Genomic DNA, 20,261 nt, shown 5'->3' on the forward strand with positions numbered 1-20,261 from the left:
CAGAAGTCAGTTAGGTACTGAGAGCATCAGCTTTTCATGTTGTTAAGAATTTACAACTTAAAGTTAACTTTAAGGCAAGGATTCTGATGTTGATGCATCATAACCCAATTTCTGTGGCTGTCCAAGGCATAAATGTACAGTTCTGAAACTCAGACAAGCATAAAGAAAGAGTAAATGCCAGGATCAGAAGAGACCAGTGGAGCACCACAATCAAAACCAGTGAGCCCAAGAGCAGGAACTCAAATATGTAAATGCTATAGAAAGGTATATTAAAGAATCCACAGTCAAGAAGATAGATAAGAGGAATATCCTCTGAGCTGTCAAGACTTTTCCCTTGGGGCAATGACACATCTTAAGTTAGTCCTAAAAATCCAGTAACAAATCTTCCTGGTGGAAGGACAAAAATCAAAACAAGTGGATCGGTGTATATATATCACATTAGAGCGAGCTAAGGAAAACAACAATTATCATAAATCTGTATCATAGCCAAAAGATGTCATTCTCAACAGAGGCATGTCAGTGTCTGAATAGACATACCATATGTAGGTAAGCCTCCCTTGATCACTCTGCTCATTTAATGAACAAAGTAATTCAAATTTCAGAGCAGACAGTTTTATCCTTTCTACTTTGCTGAAGAGAGGATAGTGTAACTCTTAACCATGTAGGCCACAGACAATGGTACTGCTGTTCCTGTAATACTAAGTGGGAAAAGGATATAAAAACCTCACCATAGAAAAAAAGGCTGAAAAAACATTACTGCATAAATACCTAAGTAGTGGACTTTTTGAAGATGATGCTAGGCTTCCAGCATGTTCTAACTGTTCAGATTCATGCACATCCCCTTGTTTTCCTTGTCCATTTATTTCTGCTTTTCTGTTAGAGGTTAATCCAGATGTCATGTCCTCTTCCTGTTTGGATGCTGAATTCTCTAGTGGTGCTTTTCCTAAATTCTCCAAAGTCTCAAGCTGGCTTCTCTCAGCCAGTGGCAACACAGACTCAGACACAGATTTAAGTATTTCTTCCTTTGATGAAGCCTCTGTTTTTTGAAAAGGATCCCCTGTAAAAGGAGTTGAGAATAATTCAAGCAAGGATTTCAGTTATTTAACTTTACTAGAAACACAACAGCCCAAAAGATGCATGTGATGTTCAGCTTGCACCATTAGAAAACAAGAGCTGAACTTCTGATCCTTTTTTTTTTTTGTTATTTTATTTTTTTTAAGTCACTACTAAAAAGCAAAAGGACAAGGTCTACTTTTAAAGTCTGTATGCTCTTACAGATGTTATGGAGGAAAGTATTTTTCAGGACCAAAACCAAATTCCCTAACACCTAACAGTCCCAGATCACTGAAGACTTCATTTATAGCAATTCTATTTTCCCTCTGATTCTTCAGACGCAGATTAAGCTTTCAAACAATTACATCGTGCATGTATTTTTAAGATGACAAATACAAAACAAAATTAGAAATATAGTATGGTTAAATACTAGTTAACCTTCGGTTAACAGTATTCTCCAAGAGGTACAAATATTTACTTTAGAGAATATAATCATGTTTAGTCTGAAAAACCAAAACCATCCCAAATTTCACATACAGACTAGCTATAGCCATGTTTTTAGAACTATTATTAAGTTAACAGGCAGTTATCTTGTAACACGTGTAGTTTATAGCAGAAAACATGAAATGGTGATATTAAGGTATTAGCAGGAAAACATGTTTCTACTGTTATGGAAGATACCCTCAGACAGGACTATTCAGCTGATGACAACCAGTATTAAACCACAATGCATTTTGTATTTACATTCATTATACTTTGTTTTACAAGTTTACCTACCTGAATCTATCACTGGAGTACTGGCAGATTTAACAGAACCATCCTACATTAAAAAGGGAAAAAAACAGGGAAAAAGTTATTTCTCTCAATATAGCAGAGAAGATGAGAAGTTGCTAAAGTCATATCACATGTGTACAGTTCTAAGAACAGGAGTGATACAAAGGACTACACCTTCAGCACAGTATCATTCATCACTTAACTCATTTCCTGAGCAGGGCTTTTCAAGGTGTTCTTATAGCAAATGACTCAAGACAAGGATGTCAAGATGAGAGGTCAAAGAAGGAAAAGGATTATTATCCAGTTCTTCCCAGAAAAGCTCTCTGAATCATGTGGGGAATTATCACCCCTTCCCTCACCCAGACACCCTACACGTTCTTAGCCTACTCACAAAAATGACTCGCAGTCACTGCCATGGACTTGGTTATATTCTAAAAGCACAGAGGGAAGCTGGAAACATGGTGGCCAGTTTTAGTTTGCAGCTTCTTCTTTTAAACTAATACCTACTATGTTACAAAAAAAAAAAGGTAGGAATACATCTAACAACTTCTTCCTGTAACAGTCACCACAGGGAATCACAACATCGTTCAGTGAACCCAGACAGCCTACCAGTCATCCGATATACATCCAGGACTTCCCCTCCTGCAATGTCATTGTTAAGACAGGCTGCAGAGATCAAACCAAAGGAGGTCTGCCTGCTAGGAAGCCTGATAAAACACCTGAAAGTCTACAGGCTTTCAAAAAAATAATATTAAATCAACAGGCCAAAACTTGCTGTAAAGTTCAAAATAAAAAGCAATCTATGGGTGTTGATTTTCATTTTAAGTTGTACAGGCAATAATACATTGTTATGCAAGTGACATCATTAAATAATAAACATAATTTTAAAGTTCTATTATGTGTCATGCATCTACTTACTGCATAAAGACTGGCAATATCATCTCACCTGAGATCTAGTTTCCAAGTTATCTTCCACTACAACAGCGGACAGAGTTTTCTTGGCAGGAGGGAGATCATCCTCTTCAAGCTCAGCAGCTGACCTTTTCTGAGTGGTCTGCAAATTTGGAACAGGCTCTGCGGATGCCCTCTCTAGCTGCTGTGTTTCCATACTGCTGTTTAAAGGTGCAGTAAATGCATCAGCTGTGGTTGTCAAGGATCCAATGCTGTTTATATTTAAAGTCATTATTGTGACTGTACAAGAAGCTAAAATTTACCACATATGACATTTCTTTATGGAAATTACACATGTAATTATGATGATGATCTTTCATTCTTAATGTTAATATTAACTTCAAATATACTATTTACTACCAAGAAACATTTTGCTGCACTATCATAAGTCAGAGAACTGACTTTTTTAATAGTAATTTAGCCTATTTAATTCAGAAGCCATTCTATTTGAACTCCACTTGCTATTTTCATAAAACATAAAGATATGACAACTGTTTAACTGCTCCAGAAAATCCTAAAACACAGTATTATTTTATATGCACGGCTGAATCCTACACCCCATGCCCTCACACCCTTCCAGGCCCTCCCAATATGATTTCAAAAGACAGCAAGACATCTAGCATCTAAGGAACCAGCAGGCACTAAGGGAAAATGAGGTAAAGCAGGAAGGGAGAGTGAAACAGAAGACATACCCTAACTCTGCCTGTCAGAAATTCTATCATCAGAAGTTATACAGGAGTTAGAATTCTTACACAGTGCACCCAAAATCAATTGTGTAGCCAGAATTCACTCAAACACCTAGCCTTTCAGTAACTAAGGGAGTGACATTAGCATCTGATGTCACAGTGCAAAATCCTCAACGATGTAGAACTACACCACAGCTGTAGTCGTGATCTGGGAATTTACAATAATAGAGTAACAGGACTGTGGGTTTTTTCAGAAAAACAAACAAACAAACAAACAAAATCTATTCTTCAGAATGTCTTTTTCCTCAGATGTTGTGGGTTTTCCTCCCAAACTGACCATGAGATTTAGTTCAACTGTGACATTGAAATAAGTCTGTTACATTGCATTGAGTACTGCTTGTAAAAGGAGCTTATCCTCGTTGCATTGCAGTACTGCACACCAGCTATTATTCAGTAATTAATCGGTTTGCTTTTTCAGCTCTTTTGCCTTTTGAACCTGGCACAAACTCAAGAGAATGTCTGATTTTATGTCCACTGTTTCTCATGTTCTCCAGAAGACCTTCTACACTAAAAATCTGAAAGAGCAATTAACAAACAGCCACTTCACAGAACTACAGAAGTACTCTAAAAAGGCAAACGTTTACATTTTTCATTTCAATTACTTTTCATTCTAAGTATTCATGGCAGAATAGACTCAGAATGGACAAATGACTTCTAAAAAGGAACAATTGCTCTAAAGGATAAATCAGAATTAAGGTTGACATCAAAAACCCTGCTAACTATACCACTGACTTTAAACAATTGATGAGATCTTTCTCAAACCTGAGAAACCTTTTTCACTTTCTCAATTCTCTGACTAGCCTGCCAAAATGATCTCCTCCTGCATTTCTTTTTTTGAAAAGTTCTAACCTATAATGCATATTCAGGGAACAATCAAGGTTCACAAAAAGTGTTTCACTTTGCTCAGAAAGAAAGCAATTACCTCTTCTCTTCAATCGTGCTTGTTTCACTTGTATTTATCGGGTTGATAAGTACTGGGGCTGGTAGCAATGGTTCTGAAGTTTCTTCCATCACAGCAGGTGCATCAAATTCTTTTGAGTCAGCTGTTATTTCCACCAGTGTTAAAATGAATGTCTGCTCCTCCTCCGGACATTTGTGATCATTGTTCACTACTGTATTTTTTTTTCCAAGGAAATAAATAACAGAAACCTATTATTCAAGTTGGAAATTCCACTGTTCTTCTCATGCCCTCCCTGCCCCACATATTTCTCATGAAATAATAATAATTTCTCAGTGGATAAAGATGCTAGGGATATTCTTGAGACAATATACTTCCTCTCTTCTTGGATGAGACACACGTTGTCACCCCCTGGAGCCTGTTGATTGCATTGGAGTTTTGACCGCCATTCAGAATGAAGAGTATTAAAATGCCTGGGAGGGATGAAGCTTTTTTAATGGGTGTTCTAGCATTAAAGAGTAATTTGCAGTTTAATTAAACTTCTGTAATGGTGGTCAAATGGCCCTCTGACTTTTATTGCAACTGTCAGTATTAAGAGTTAATTCTTTCTATGTCAGGAGGCTGCTGTTTCGATGGTAAACACAAAAGTTTTTGCCCTTGCTGCAGACTTACACAACAGGACCTGAGAAATATCGTCTTGATTTTCATAAATAAAAAAGATAAATAATTTAGTCAATGGACTGACATAAACAAATAACTAGGAACTGCCATCTGTGAGAAAGAATTTCAGGGGAGAACATTTGTAAAGTTTTCAAAGGATGGAAAACAACAGTGCTGCTCCATTACTTAAGACAGCTCTCATCCTTGATGATGTAAACCTGTTGTTATTCCACTCTTAATTCACTTTGGTTCTTTACCTAATTAAAGATGATTTAAGATGCTCCATCTCAAGATCCCTGCAATAACAAAGCATAACAACAGAAGTCTAAGAAGTACTGGCTCTATCTTTTGCACATGCTCAGTTGTTACTACTTTAGACTGTAAACGGCAGGTAAAATAAGTGTTATGATTTTTGCATACCTTACACAGGTTTTGGTTCTGCACCAGCTCCAATTTCTTTTAGGGAAGAGCAGCCACCCCCTTCATACCTTTCATCATATCTGATCCGCTAGGAGTTAGTCTGCTGACTCACTATAGCTAAAGAGGGAAGTCTGGCTGTTTTCCTCCTTCCAATCTTTTCCTTTCTCCCTTGCTCCACACTTGCACAGTCCAGCCCTCCTACTCACACAACTGACTGGCATTCAGCCGACAGCTTCATGAGCCACTGTAGCTCACTACAGCAGTGGAAAACTACACAGGTTCTGTCCCTCTGTTGCTTTCAATTTTTGACATATGATAAGTGAGTCAGAGGCTCATAAAAGGTTCTAACAACTGCTAAACCTAGCACAAGGTAAGCAGCAGGAGCTCACAGCAGGGAGGACAGAGCAAGAAGTTGCCCTTCCACTGATATTTAAACTTAATGAAATGCCATTCAAAAAGTTCCCAAATCTAGTTTGTATTAATGAAATCTAATGGTAAGAGGCTAGGAAGGGGAATGGCACTGTGATGTGGATCATTAGTTTTGTTAATTATATAGATTGATTAATCATGTTAAGAGAAACAAAAATTTTTATCTTTGTGTGACTAAGACACACAACAGTGGGCTTCTAGCTAACGTAATATTAGCATATTATACCTGAAGTCTCTTCTGTGCTGCTTGCACATTGCTGGGGACGATCCTGAGCACAAGCTTCCTTCTAGAAATAACACATTTGAAATAAAACAAATTAATAAATCTGAGAAATAAGTCTAAAAAACCAGGAGAGAAACAAAGCATGTCAAATGCTGAAAAGCCAGAAAAAAAGAGAGAAAATAATTACATCATCAAAATTGCATTTTGTCGGCTTTTACTTCTAGCTATTCTAGGTTGAAGGATATTAGCCTGACAAGGACAAGAAACACTCAGGCACTATAAAATTTATATGCAGCTCATTGTCTGTATTGATGGTTTGTCAAAATAAATTTATACTTCCTACAGCACAACTCTGTCAGAGATGACTCACATAATAAATTGCTCAGTGGCACTAAGAACACAAATTCCCCCAACCATTACAAAACCACTGAGCACCAAAGAAAAACACCAAGCTCTGCAACTCATCTATCGTTTCCCTTTTACGGCATGTACCTTTACTAAGAAATTAAATACTCCACTGCAAGTTGCCTTCTCTCACAGTCTCTGCCCTTGTACCTTGTTCTAAGAAGAGATCAGCCTTGACACACCAAGGAGTTGCAGCGAGGAAACTACCCATTGGCTGTTCCACCCTACCCACATGTACAATGACCTCAGGCAACAACAGTGAACCTGAGGGAACTAAGAATGAATCTTCTTCTCATGAAGAAATAAGAGAATTCTTGTTTATGCTACGACAGGGACACACAAAACACTGTAAAGAAATGGGTATGAAAGACATAGTGCTTGTCCATAAAAATGTAAACTTCTTCATTAGGCTTTGAAATAAATGGGAAAGAATATAGCAAAGGATGAAGTTTGTTTTGAACAAACACAAATGAAGGTGACAATGAAAATGCTGTGTCTGGTAGTGACATTTTAACTTAAGAAAATATAACAGTAAGAGGTCAGACTGGTTGATTAAATGAGTCCTAGGTAACTTCTTCCACCAAAACTCTCTTAAAAATTCCTCAAAATTTTGCTAACGTATTATCACTTATTGCTGAAATGCTATGAACCAAGGGTTGTAAAGATTGTGTCTGAAAGATTAAGTTTGTGTCATGGTTTTGCACCCAGCTGGAGAGCACCTAGGGAGGTGGGAAGGAGGAAAGGAAAAAAAAAACAAAGGCAAACCTTACAATTAGAATAAGGATAGTTTACTGGGACAGCAGTGAGGGAAATAACAGCAACAGGACCTTACAGCAAAATACAGAAAACTGGTGATACACGGTGCAGTTTCTCACCAAACTGCACAACTCCGATCGTGCAGCTCAGAGCCATCCCGAAGATGAACCATCCCCAAAAACGTGTCCTGGAGCTGTATGCTTCTCCCCCACACCCCCAGTCCCCTGTTATGCTTAGCATGACATAATTGGCATGGAATAGCTCCTTTGGCTGGTTTAGGTCACCTGTCTTGGCTGTTCCCACACCCAGCTCCCTAGGTGACCTCAGCCTTCTCACTAGCAGGGCACTGTGAGCAGCTGAAAATTTCCAGGCTGCTTGGCAGTAACTAAAACACCCCTGTGTTACCAGCACTGCTCTCAGCCTGACTTCTAAACACAGCATTATACCAGCTGCTAGAAAGAAAATTAACTCTATCCTAGCTGAAACCAGGACAGCTTGATTATGCCTTTGCAAAAAAGAAAAAAGAATTAATTCATCAGGTCTTTAAAATGGCTCAGTACATTCGCACTGACAACCTCTTCCTTTATGGAATTTCAGCAACTGAACACCTAGAGTATAATTAAATTAAGTTCTTTACCTGAATGAAGTTGATCATGCATATACTGTGCTCAGAATGGCCAGAATTTTGCTCATGAAGTTCATCCACAGAACTTTGATTTGGACAATCCTCTAGTCCAAGGTGAGATTTTTCAGGTTTTGGTGATGCAGTTCCAGGTCTTAGTTCTCCTGAATTTCCACAAGCATCTCTCATCTTGTTTCTGTAAAGTATATATCCAGTTAATTTGAAACCAACTGATACCCTGTGGATGGGGTAAATTCTGTGTAATTGCTTATTTAATATGAAGCTTATGTAGAGAAACAAGGCATCTATTTAAAAACTACATCATTCCAGTAAACAAAATGTATCTTCTTTGAACACGTCCACATAAAGTATTTCAGGATAAAGCCTCCCTAAACCACTAATTGAGACTTTACTACTAAAAGCATGACCAAGCAGGAAGCCTTACAAGCTCATTAAATTTCCAAATTGATCAATTCCTTAACATTTCCTTTCAGACAGAGTTTCATGGGAAACAATTAAGCAGCAAGATGACTACTAAGTTCAGAAACAGAAAGGTAAGTTAATGTTTTACTGCCAAAATCTGTAGGAAAACATGCAAGAGAAAAACCTTAAAAGTCTATACCATACATTTACATGTATAAACACACAGCAGATCTGTAAACACACTGTTTCTTTCACAGATGCATACTACATATGCACTTCAGCTGCATATTTTAAGATATTTTAGGAATAAAGTCAGCATTAACTGATGATTCTTCCTACCTCTCAGTTTTGTCTACTTCCTTGGTATGTTCCACATTTGTAAAATCATGAAGAACTGAAGCACCTGCTTCATGTCTGACCTGTTCTAGGTCCACCTTCTGCATTTCTGCAGTACCTCTTAGGACTGTAGACTCTGAGATATGCAAGAATAAAAATTAAGAATCTGTGTGCATGTTTGTATATATGCATATTCCATGTAAGCTTTTATATATTAACATATATATAGGGGGGTGTGTAGATGCACATATACAATTTTGCTGTATATGTAGACATCTTGCCTTCAGTATGCTGTGCATTTTGCCAGAGATATGAAGGTGGTAAATAGTAAGACCACCTCTTTTTGCAATCAAAACAATACTGCACATCTCCCCTTCTGGTTTTAATAGAATGGAAAGACAGTACTAATAGAAAAAAGTACACTATATTATACTGTATCTCTGTAATCAACATTCCACTAATTTAAGGCTTTTCCAGGTCATTTAAGACATGCACAGAAAAACTGTTCTTCAGATTTCATTTAATATTGAAAAATAGGTATAAAATTATACCATAAATGGATGCCCTACAATACAGTAGTGATGCATCACTGCTGAAGAGGAACAGGAAGTTGAGATGTGAATCCATCAGAAAAAATACTTTTCGTAACACTAAGAATAAGAAGCAGGCTTACCACTTTGACCTTGCTCTAGTTGTTCCACAAGTACATCTGTATTAAGTGAATTCTGAATTATGTTTTCATTGGACTTCAGTACTCCAGAGTCTGGCTCAGGCTTCAGGAGTCTGCCTTCTGCCAGCCTCATACTATCCACCACATGCAAAGAGCCATCACTGCAAGCAGAAAGGAAAAACACCGTCAATATAGTTCTGGATTTCTGACAATTAGTTGTGAGATGAAATTACTATTTCCAGCAAAGATCCCAGTGCAGAGGAAAGATAAGAGTTGGAGAGCTAAATACAGGCTGCAGCCAGCAGAAAAAAAATAAAGATCATCTAGGAACTGGAACATGGAGATATATATGGCAAGCTAGAATGTTGCCTACCTACAGAAAAAAAAAAAAAGTAGTTTTATAATATTTTAAAAAAAAATGAAATGATCAGAAATCTAACACTGACCACACTGTTGTAAGTCCTGGTTAATAATATAATAAAAGAACCACCGGATTTAAGACTAAAATAACTTTCATTATAATTTTTCAGAGAACTATAATCCAATAGTTTGTTCAAGTAACCAACAAGTTAAATAGTCCTTCAAATTATGCAACGTAATCACTAGAGATTTTTTTCTGAAAAGGTGCTCCATCAAGCTTTTTCATCATTCACAAATTCTTGAACACAATTAAAAAAATCTTAAAGCATTAAAAAGCTTAGTGATAGAAGATCCTTGACAATCCTTCTCCTAATCTTTGATCTACATTCAACAGCAGTAGTGACACTTGAGTGATTTGCCTTGGCTTATTAGCTGTAGAGTACTTTCAGAAAATGATCTTGGTAATTAAAAGGGATCCATACCAACTAAGTTCAAATATTCTTTTCTCCCCCACCAAGGTAAACTTCAAGAGCAAAACACAAGTTCTACATCCCCAAACTTATATATCAACTTCTCATAAAAGTTGTAAGAAAGAGACAAGGGGATTTGCAGACTACATGCCAAATCACATAAACTGGAAAACCTTTGCCAAAGCAAGATTGATTGTTATTCGGCAAAAATGCCACAAAGAACCTAGCAAAAGTGAGCAGTGTCAGAGGATCTACCTCCTGAAAGAAAATGAAGAAGTTTAACCTGATATCCGTAGCATTTTTCTCAGAATCTCCTTTGACACCTATTCTTGTGCCAGTGCTTTGATCCTCTACATTAACATGGCTTCCATCCTCAGAGGGGACTGATTCCTTGGTAGAAGTGTCTGAAGGAAGCAAATACTGACTAGGAGTTCTATTTTGTTTTGAGTAGGTGTGGGTTACAAGGCTATTGGCCACATCCAGCTCATCTTGATTGGGTAACATCTGTGTCCATTCTGATTAAAAGAATAAAAGGAATTAAAGAAGCGTAATCTAAAAGACTTAGATAGATTCTTACATAGAACTGTTTAACAGCTGTTCAACTTAAAACCTCATTTAACAAATTCTGCATTCTCCAAAGATGCAAATTCAAATCCCAGATAAATGCAGTCCTAAGATCATACTTCTAATTGTAAGAATGCAAAAACACACCAACATTCAAGCAACGGAAGCAGACAATAAATTCTAAACAAAGGCTGAAGTAAACCTAGGTAATTTCAGCATGCAGCTAGTGAGATGGAAAAAGCTGTTTCAGGTTAAAGGTCTGAAAATGCCACTGATAATTAAGTCATTTAAGTCTGATTCCTTTTTTTTTATCCAATTTATTTGACCAGATTAATTACAGAATCACAGAATCACAAGGTTGGAACAGACCTTTGAAGATCATCAAGTCCAACCATTCCCATCCTATGCTAAACCATATCCCTAAGTACCTCATCTACCCTTTTTTTAAACACATCCAGGGAAGGTGACTGAACCTCCTCCCTGGGCAGCCTGTTCCAGGCCCTGACAACTCTTTCAGTAAAAAATTTTTTTCTAATATCCAATCTGACCCTGCCCTGGCTCAGCTTCATGCCATTTCCCCTTGTCCTATCTCCTGTCACCTGGCTGAAGAGACCATCGCCCACCTCTCTACAACCTCCCTTCAGGTAGTTGTAGGTGGTGATAAGGTCTCCCCTCAGCCTCCTCTTCTCCTGACTAAACATCCCCAGCTCCCTCAGCTGTTCCTCATAGGATTTGCACTCCAGCCCCTTCACCAGCCTGGTTGCCCTTCTCTGCACTTGATCAAGGACCTCAATGTCCTTCTTATGGTGGGGAGCCCAGAACTGGACACAGTACTCGAGGTGTGGCCTCACCAATGCTGAGTACAGGGGCACAATTACCTCCCCAGACCTACTGGCCACACTGGTTTTGATACAAGCCAAGATGCCATTGGCCTTCTTGGCCGCCCGGGCACACTGCTGGCTCATATTCAGCCTGTAGTCAACTTGTTCTGGTGTCTCCCTTTCTTACTTCTCCCAGCACTAAGAATTCTATCAGCTCATGATCACTATGCCCCAGGCATCCTCCAACCTTCATATCCCCCACTAGGCCTTCTCCGTTTACAAACAAATTCAAACATATCCTTCCTAAAACAGGTCACAGAAGCATCTTTGTTGCACAGTGATGCAGTTGGCAGTACCCAGTAAGGTGCTTTACTTTTTCCAGGCATTCTGCATTGCCTAGTCTTGCTATGCATTACAATTCAGCAGGACTAAAAGAGTAACAGACTCTTGACCTCCAGCCACAGCATGTGCAAGAGCTTTGCAGCCGCTGCTCCATCCCTCTGGGTGGACCCAGAAAGTACAAACATGGGCTCTGTCCCACAAATCAGATCATACCTTCAGTGCTTGTTTTCAACTGGAACGTTGGATCACCCATTGCAAGCAAAGTCATGGCAGCTTCAGCGCTTCCATCATTAACTCCTGCAAAGTTTTTCATGTTAGAAGTCCCAAGAAACCCACTCACCCATACTCAATAAGCATTTGCAAGTATCATCAACATAGTGAAGTATGTATGTTTTAAATTGTTGCCAGTCATGGATCAAGATGCTTGTAGACAGAGAGCAATTCTCATCCAGTAAATCCAAGCTACATTACAAACACAGCAGCAAAAGGATTGCCTTTAATGGTGTACTGGTGGCAAGGTGTGGGTAGCAGGGGGGCTGACAGAGAGGCTGCCCTGGACACAGTTGTTTCAACTGACCCCCGCAGGACACAGCTGAGCCTGTCAGCCAAGATGGTGACACCTCTAGGAAACATATTTAAGAAAAGGGAAAACGTTGCACAGCAGTGAAGAGTAGGAGTGGAGACCGGGGGAGAAAAGTGTCAGAAACAACCCTGTGAAGACATAGCTTGGTAAGGAAGGAGAGGGAGGAGGTGTTCCATGCATGGATGCAGAGATTCCCCTGCCACTTGTGAAGGAGACCTTGATGGAGCATGTATGTATTCCCTGAAGAAACTGCACCCTGTAGAGAACCCATGGTAGAGAACATTTATCCTGAAGGACTGTATCCTACAGGAAGGACCCCATATTGGAGCAGGGGAGAAGTGTGAGAAGAAGCATCAGAGATGAAGTGTTAGGAACTGACTACAGCCCCCATTCCCCACCCTACTGCCCCACTTGGGGGGTGGAGGCAAAGGTGTGGGAAATGAATGTGTGAAGTTGAGGCTAAGAAGGTGAGGCAAGTGTTTTAGTTTTGCTTTTTTTTCCTCACCATTCTACCCTATTTTATTTGGCAGTAGATTAGTTTTCCCCAAGTTGAGACTGTTTTAGTAAATGATCCCCTTGTCTTTATCTCAACTTAGGAGCATTTCTTCTTTATTTTCTCTCCTAGTTACGTTGAGGAGAAGTGGGAGACGAGCTGGGTGGGCATCTCACAGCCAGCCAAGGTCAACCCACCACAAACAACGAAGAAATATGTAACAGTTCAATCACAGAAATCCATAACCCACAGTGTTGATCCATATCCCAGTTTGGACTCTCAGTTCCTAATCTCTATCCAGAACACATCCCCTTCACATCACTATCTGGTCATATCGGACAAAACATTCTGACCCTGGAAAACAGGGGTTCTGTTTCCAGGTCCCTCTACTTGATAGAAAACGGTACGAAAGAAAATGGTATAAATATCCTCCAAAGCAGTATCTCATGAGCAGATATATAAACCTCCAAACTTCCAGCAAGAATAGCTACGTGTTGGTAGCAAGTTCACAGGAAAGATACAAACAAGATTGTTTCATGTTTACCTTTGTCCACCTCTGGATTTTCATGTACTGTTGTTTCCTTAAATAAAAAGAAAAAAATTATCAAAGTCATATAGAAAATGAGTCCACAAATTTTAATTTAGTGCTTTTCAGTAAATTACCTGCCCAAAGCTTACCCTGGCTTTGAAAGATGTTAAAGGTTGACAATATTTACTTACAAAGTTTTCCTCTAGCTATGTCCTGCATATTTGCATGGGACAGGTAAGAATCTATTAAGCTATACTGTTGCAACCAGACACTGTCCTTATAGCTTTGTATGTGTCATGAAACAAGCAAACAACATTCTCATGGCTGTTGAGCTGCTTACTTTTTCTTCCTTCTGTACCACTGGCTCGACAGATGCATGCGAGAGACTTTCGGTAGAGAGCTGCACGTCTGGTATATTCACAGGTATTTCCAGCTGTAAAAAGTTTTAGAAGTATTTCAGTTCTTTAGCCCCCTAGAAACAGGCTTATGTTTCAATTGTACTTTCACACTAGGAGAAAACTTGAGACTGTAAGACTGTAGGAAGACTTACATGTCAACTAGGACAAGTCACTAGAGAGAACCACCCCTCCCGAGCAACCATATAATACGTGAAGCTCAATGGACTAAACACTTCAAAGGCCAGTTGATAGACATTTTAAGGGGACAGCTCAGAGCAAGGGATGATATCCATGTATGTAGTAAATGACAGGAAAAGAAGTTGTGGTTAATAAGGACATACTGGATAGTGTAGGGCCTGAGCATGACACATATGGTAAGAAATAAAGGGTGAAGATTGTACTGCACATGGCTGTGATTAAGTCCATTTTCTTCACAGCAGCCCACACAGTACTGTATTTTGAATTTATGACTACAACAGTTTTGATAACACACCACTGCTTTTGTTACTGTTGATCAGTGTCTGCAGTGTGTCAAAACTTTTGTTTTTCTACTCTGTCCCAATAAGTGGGCTGGAGGTGTGAAAAGGGTCAGGAGAACACAAAGCCAAACAGGTAACCCGAAATGAATGAAAGGATATTATGTATCATATGATGTCTTGCTCAGCAATAAAAGCTCAGGGAAAAGAGAAGGAAGAGGAAAGCATTTCTGGCTACTGTGTTTGTCTTTCAGAGTAACTGTAACACAGGGTGAGGCCCTGCTTTCCAGGAAATGGCCTGCCAATGGAAAGTAGTGAATAAATTCCTTGTTTTGTTTTGCTGTCAAATGCAGATCTTGCTTCACCTATTGAACTGTTTTTATATCAATACCTAAGTCTTCTTATCTTCTTTCTATTTTCTCCTTGCCCAACAGGAGAGGTGAGTGAGAAAAACGCTCTGTGTGTGCCTGGCTGCTGGACAGGATCAGCCCATCATACAGTTAAAAGCTCCTCAGCAAGGGAGACACCACATACAGAAGGCATCTCCTTCATTCTCTCACTGAAATGGAAATGTTCCATTTGTTTCATCCTGGGCTTACTATACATAGTAAACATGTTAGCCTGTGCCTATATTCAATCCCAGTAAAGAAACTGGTGAGGACCCTACAGCCCTACATGTAGTTTGTAAATATAACTGGATCCCCTGGTTTCAAGCTGGGACAACAGCAGTTTTTCTAGTAGGCAGTTTAGTGCTGTGGTTTGGATTTAGGGAGAGAATAATGCTGATCACACACTGATGGTTTCAGTTGTTGCTAGGTAGTTGTAGTGTCCATACCAGGTCCAGGACTTTTCAGCTTCTCACACCCTGCCAGGTGCACAAGAAGGTGGGGGAGCACAGCTGGGGCATGTGACCCAGGCTGGCCAGAGGGAGAATATTCCCTATCTTATCATGCTTCAGATGTATCTGGGGAAGCAAGCCAGGTGGTGGGATCGCTGCTCAGAAACTGCGAGCATTTGGGCTGTTTTTCCACAGGTGGTGAGTGACTGCAAATATTTACACATCAGTTGCATTTTATATACATATAAACTCACATAATACATTGATTTATTATTATTATTCTCTTCCTTTGTCATCCTATTAAGATGCCTATCTCAACCCATGAGGTTTTTTTCCATCCTTCTCCCCAAACTACAGGGGGAAGAAGAGGTGAGTGAGCAGCTGTGTGGTGCTTAGTTACCAGGTAGGGTTAAACCACAACACTGGACCTTAGACTGATGTAGTATTTGTTCAAAACCAAGTACATGTGCCAGCTAACATCCCTGCTACTTTCAATGCCATTCTTAATTAATTAAATCGCAATAAACACCAAGTACTTGGAGATGCAATTAGAGAAAAGCTGTTAAAAGAATCAAAAGTACATATGCAGAACCCAGCTACATGATACCTCCTCCATGGTTTCCTCTATCTGAACAGGAACAGGTTTTGAAGATCGAAGACCTATAGGAACAAACACTGGAGCTTTGTTTACGTCCTCTGGTGCAAAGTATTCATCTTCATCACCAGGCTCAAAGTCATCTGCCTCTTCTTCCTCCTCTTCCTGAGAAGTCCGGAGTGTTACCAAGGTTATCTTTGAACTTCTGTGCTCCTTCCCAGATTTCTTTCTGTGTGTAGTTTTCAAATTTTTGCCTCTAGTAACACTCAGCTTAACTTCTTGCCTTTGATTTCCCTTCTCACTGGTATCAGTCTCACATTCAGAGGCAGAAGCAGCAGCACTTTTTAGCTCCGAGACATGTTTTGGCAGCACTGTCCATTTTGATGACCTTCTGGGCTGCCTTTGAGGGTACAGAACAAAAGCACATTTAAAAACCAATCTAGTCCAAGACTGTTTTTTTTTTAAAAAAAAAGGGGTACTGCAAATCACACACTTAATAAAATAAAGGATCATTGGGACCAACAATTCACTCTATCTACTTCCTAATGTATAGTGACAAAAATGCATCCACAAACCACTTAATTGGAAATCCTAATGTTTTCATGCCTGCCCAAAGTAATAATTGTAAATGTTTATTAAGCGGTTTCAAAGTGTTGGAAAGCTGCACAATTAAATTAACAAGATACAGAACCCTCTTACTGGAAAAGTATGATATAATTTTCATTCTGGAGGACAAGGAAGTTAAGTGCTTTTTACAGCACAGGAACATTTCCAGTTCTCTTTTCCTAAAGCTGTACTGGGAGCCTCAAACCATGATACTTCAGTTGATAAGACTAATGTCTAGAAAGCTGAACTGTTAGACAATAACTATTTATCTGTGACTTCTGTCACAATTCTCCTCAGTGATCAGCTGCTTAGCATTTCCCTCCTCAAGCTGATGGGCATGATCAATTTGGATAACAAAAGTAATTCCAAACTTCCTCCCAAAAACATCCTTCTTGGTGAACGGGTGGGGAGCAGAAACTCAGCAGAATATATGTCCAGCACTGTTTAATCCCACAACCAATTTCTGTGCTCCCAGTATGGGCATTTCAAAGTCTTCCCCTTTAAAACCATCAATCTCTGTGGAAACCAAAAGTGGTTTGTGGCAGAGCTGGCTGCAGTCATTTTATGAGAGTGCAGGCAGGGCAGAAGACATGGGAATATGTGTAAGCATCTGGTAGATTTCAAATGGAAGACACAAGGACTGACACCCTGCATGTGCTCACATAACACACTGTAAAAAGACCTATCATAGTCACATTTTTTAAACAAAATCTGTCCTGTTTTCACCCCAGCTGAGAGCCAAGATCCAGGCAGTTGCCTGCTCTTTAAAGGAAAAGAGGAGGGGAAGAAGTTGGGGGGGGTGAGGGAAGGGAAGGGAAAAGGAAGGGGCAAATAACAACCCAAAACCAAGAAACAGATAAAATGTAACAGTGCCAACAGGACTTTAGAGCAAAAATAAATGAAACTGTTGATACACGATGCAGTTTCTCACCGAACCCACAACTCAGGCCGTGCCACCCAGAGCCATCCCAGAACCCGACCGTCCCCCAAAAACTGTGTGTCCTGGAGTCACCTGCTCCTCCTCCCATCAGCCCCCCTTTATACTGGGCAGGACGTAATTGGCATGGAATACCCTCTTTGGCCAGTTTGGGTCACCTGTCCTGGCTTCGCCCCTCCTTTCTCATGAATAGAGAAATATGAAGAACTGAGAAGTCCTTGACCCTCTGACAACAACTAAAACCATCAGGGTGTTATCAGCACTGCTTTCATTTTAACTCCCAAACACAGCATTCCATCCGCTGCTACAAAGGAAGTTAACTCCATCCTGACCAAAACCAGGACAAAATCCAAAACCTATCAATTGAACTTACAAGCCCAAATTACTTGTGTTACCTTGTGAGATTGTCTGATTTTTTTCCCTGAGAGGTAGAAAACTGAGAATCATCTTCTTGTTCTACTTGACTCCCACTCTCTGACGGTACCTCTGGAGACTGAAGGATACTATCATGCTTCATTCTTTTACAAGACGTTTCTCCACCAGAGTCTGTAGAATAGTGTTTTCTTGTAGCCTTTGAGAAGGTTGCAGCTTCTACTATGTCACTGGAGTTTTGCTGAACAGGAGACAATTATTACTGTATTAAATGCCAAATATTTTAACTAGCTTTGGTGACAACAATATATAAAGAACTAAGTTTAAAGTTCTTGAAAACAGCTCAGGATATTTTTCCCCATTTCCTTTAATTTCAGGCTTTATAGCAGAAGTGTCATTATTATGTGATGCTTGAGCTCCCAGTGCTGCTGCTAGTTAAAAGATCAAGGCCATGCGCTCAACTTGTTAAGAGCAGCAGCTCTTCAGAAGGTGGAAAGATGAATGATTTTCTAACACTACCTATTCATTTAAAGATCAATTACTTGAAGAAAAGGAAAAACTACTTTTTTCTGCCCTGGGAACAAACTACAAAGGAAAAACTACCTGAGTTTACAGAACAGCATTAAATGTTATTCAAAACACATGGAGAAATGTATCCCAGAACATAAAAAAAAAATCAGTAAGCATAGTTCTGTCAACACTGGATGCTTGGCTAAAATAATGTTAACTGAAAGATTTTAGTGATCTATCTAGAAAAAACAGAACACCAGATAAACTTGGTCCAGGTATTGCAATTTCAGACAGAAGGAACTAGTCTGGGTGAGGTCAGGACTTTTTAACATACATTTCATACATTCCATACATTTCAACTTATAATTATATTAATACAGATTTTAAGTAGTATTTGAGTAACTACCTTAATTTCCATTGTTCAGTGAATAACAGGTATTAATTGGTAACAATGTTACCCTGCTTTTATGATAATGCAGACTTCTGACCGTATCAACTGTAAAACTTAAGACAACAGTGTACATTCAGTATTTCCAGAGTTTTCAGATTCTAAGTCCATTTACTCAGCATCACTACCAATAGTAAATTAAAAATCCTGAAAAAAACACGTGAACATTTCACAGCCATATACTGGATTTCTGTGCCACCTACGGTCTGAGACCCGAATCACAACAACTGAGGTATAAATTGGCTCAGAACACGTAATCAGCACTTACTGTTGACACGCCTGTATTTTCTAGCACCAAACACACTTCGGTATTTCTGTTCTCAGTGTTGTCCTCTTCTCTGTTTTCACCTTCTTCAGGATAATCTTTTTTTCTAGTAACTCTCATTAGGGTTTGGCTTGGGTTTGAGGGGGGTTCCCTTGCTTGATATAAAGTTTGTGTATCGCTCTGTTCAGTTTCTTCTCCAGAACTTGCTTTATCCTTGGACCTACAAAAATGTTTTTCAGGTTTTACTTATTACAAAATACAAAACTACACTCTGCAAGCTTCATTTATGTTGCAGTTTTGCAAGGCTGTGCGGCTGAGACAGTTTTTGTAAGCAGCAGTTACAGTTTTCTGCCAGCCTCAACTTCAGGCAATTCAAGGCTGACAGATGGTCAAAGCGCCTCTGAGAATCATATAGGGGAAAAAAAACCCATAAGCAGCTGCATTTTGCCACCAGAGAAGGGAGTTAGAAGATGTAACAAGCTGTGCAGACACCAAGGCCAGGGAGGCTGGGGAAGGAGGCACCACAGATGCTGGAGAGAAAGATGCTCCTGCAGCCCGTGAAGAAACCCATAGTGGAGTGGATGTCTCCCCCCAACAGCCCATGAAAAAGGCCAAGACCCCACCTGCAGCCCGTGGAGGGGCTCCATGCCGGATGGAGCAGGTGGAGACATAGAGAAGACGCTGTGACCCTACATTGCAACAAGCCCCTGCCAGCACCTGCAGCCATGAGGAGAATCAGAGACACAGAGATGAGTGAGAGAGTGTTTTTGCATCGGAACAGGTTTGCTGGGGGAGGCTTGGAATTCCATGGAGGACTGGGACTGAAAGACACTGGGATAGAGAGATAAAGCCCTGTGGGAAAGGGCTCACGTTGGAGAAGTTCGCAGAGGACTGTCTCCTGTGGGTGAGACCCCACGGTGCAGCAGGGGGAGGGTGTGGAATGAATGCCACCCCCAACCCCGGCCGAGAAGGAAACCAACTTGCAAGGGACTGACAGAAGCCCCCACCTCCCAGTCCCTGCCCCACTGTGCTGCGATCGGGGGAAAGAAGAGAGTGAAATCATGACTAGAGTGAAGTCTGCTAAGAAGGGAGCAGGGGCAGGGAGGTTAGAGGTGTTTTAAGATCTGGAATAGAGAAACAGATCATGAAATAGTAACCAAGAACCCCATTTTCCCCAGTCCCTGCCCCCCTGTGCTGCGGGTTGGGTTAAGAAGGGAGCAAAATTCTGACTAAAGCCTGCTAAGAAGGGAGTGGAGGGGGGAAAGTGTTTTAAGATCTGGTTGCTTTG

At 40.0% G+C, this 20,261-nt stretch overlaps 1 protein-coding gene across 1 annotated transcript in view; it reads right to left on the reverse strand.

Moving 5' to 3' along the window:
• BDP1 (BDP1 general transcription factor IIIB subunit) overlaps window positions 1-20,261 on the reverse strand; it is a gene marked incomplete at both ends in the record, with an annotated part of 59,159 nt that overhangs the window by 1,163 nt on the left and 37,735 nt on the right. The window contains 15 exons of the mRNA XM_084278378.1: window positions 769-1,057; window positions 1,831-1,873; window positions 2,774-2,990; window positions 4,447-4,636; window positions 6,158-6,218; window positions 7,953-8,133; window positions 8,700-8,832; window positions 9,370-9,527; window positions 10,480-10,711; window positions 12,137-12,220; window positions 13,544-13,580; window positions 13,869-13,961; window positions 15,848-16,235; window positions 17,774-17,991; window positions 18,977-19,193. Of these exons, the coding sequence (XP_084134504.1) occupies window positions 769-1,057; window positions 1,831-1,873; window positions 2,774-2,990; window positions 4,447-4,636; window positions 6,158-6,218; window positions 7,953-8,133; window positions 8,700-8,832; window positions 9,370-9,527; window positions 10,480-10,711; window positions 12,137-12,220; window positions 13,544-13,580; window positions 13,869-13,961; window positions 15,848-16,235; window positions 17,774-17,991; window positions 18,977-19,193 (2,541 nt within the window). The remainder of the gene's footprint in view (window positions 1-768; window positions 1,058-1,830; window positions 1,874-2,773; window positions 2,991-4,446; window positions 4,637-6,157; window positions 6,219-7,952; window positions 8,134-8,699; window positions 8,833-9,369; window positions 9,528-10,479; window positions 10,712-12,136; window positions 12,221-13,543; window positions 13,581-13,868; window positions 13,962-15,847; window positions 16,236-17,773; window positions 17,992-18,976; window positions 19,194-20,261) is intronic.

Source organism: Gallinula chloropus, assembly GCF_964237585.1.
Source record: "Gallinula chloropus genome assembly, chromosome: Z".
Taxonomy (NCBI): domain Eukaryota; kingdom Metazoa; phylum Chordata; class Aves; order Gruiformes; family Rallidae; genus Gallinula; species Gallinula chloropus.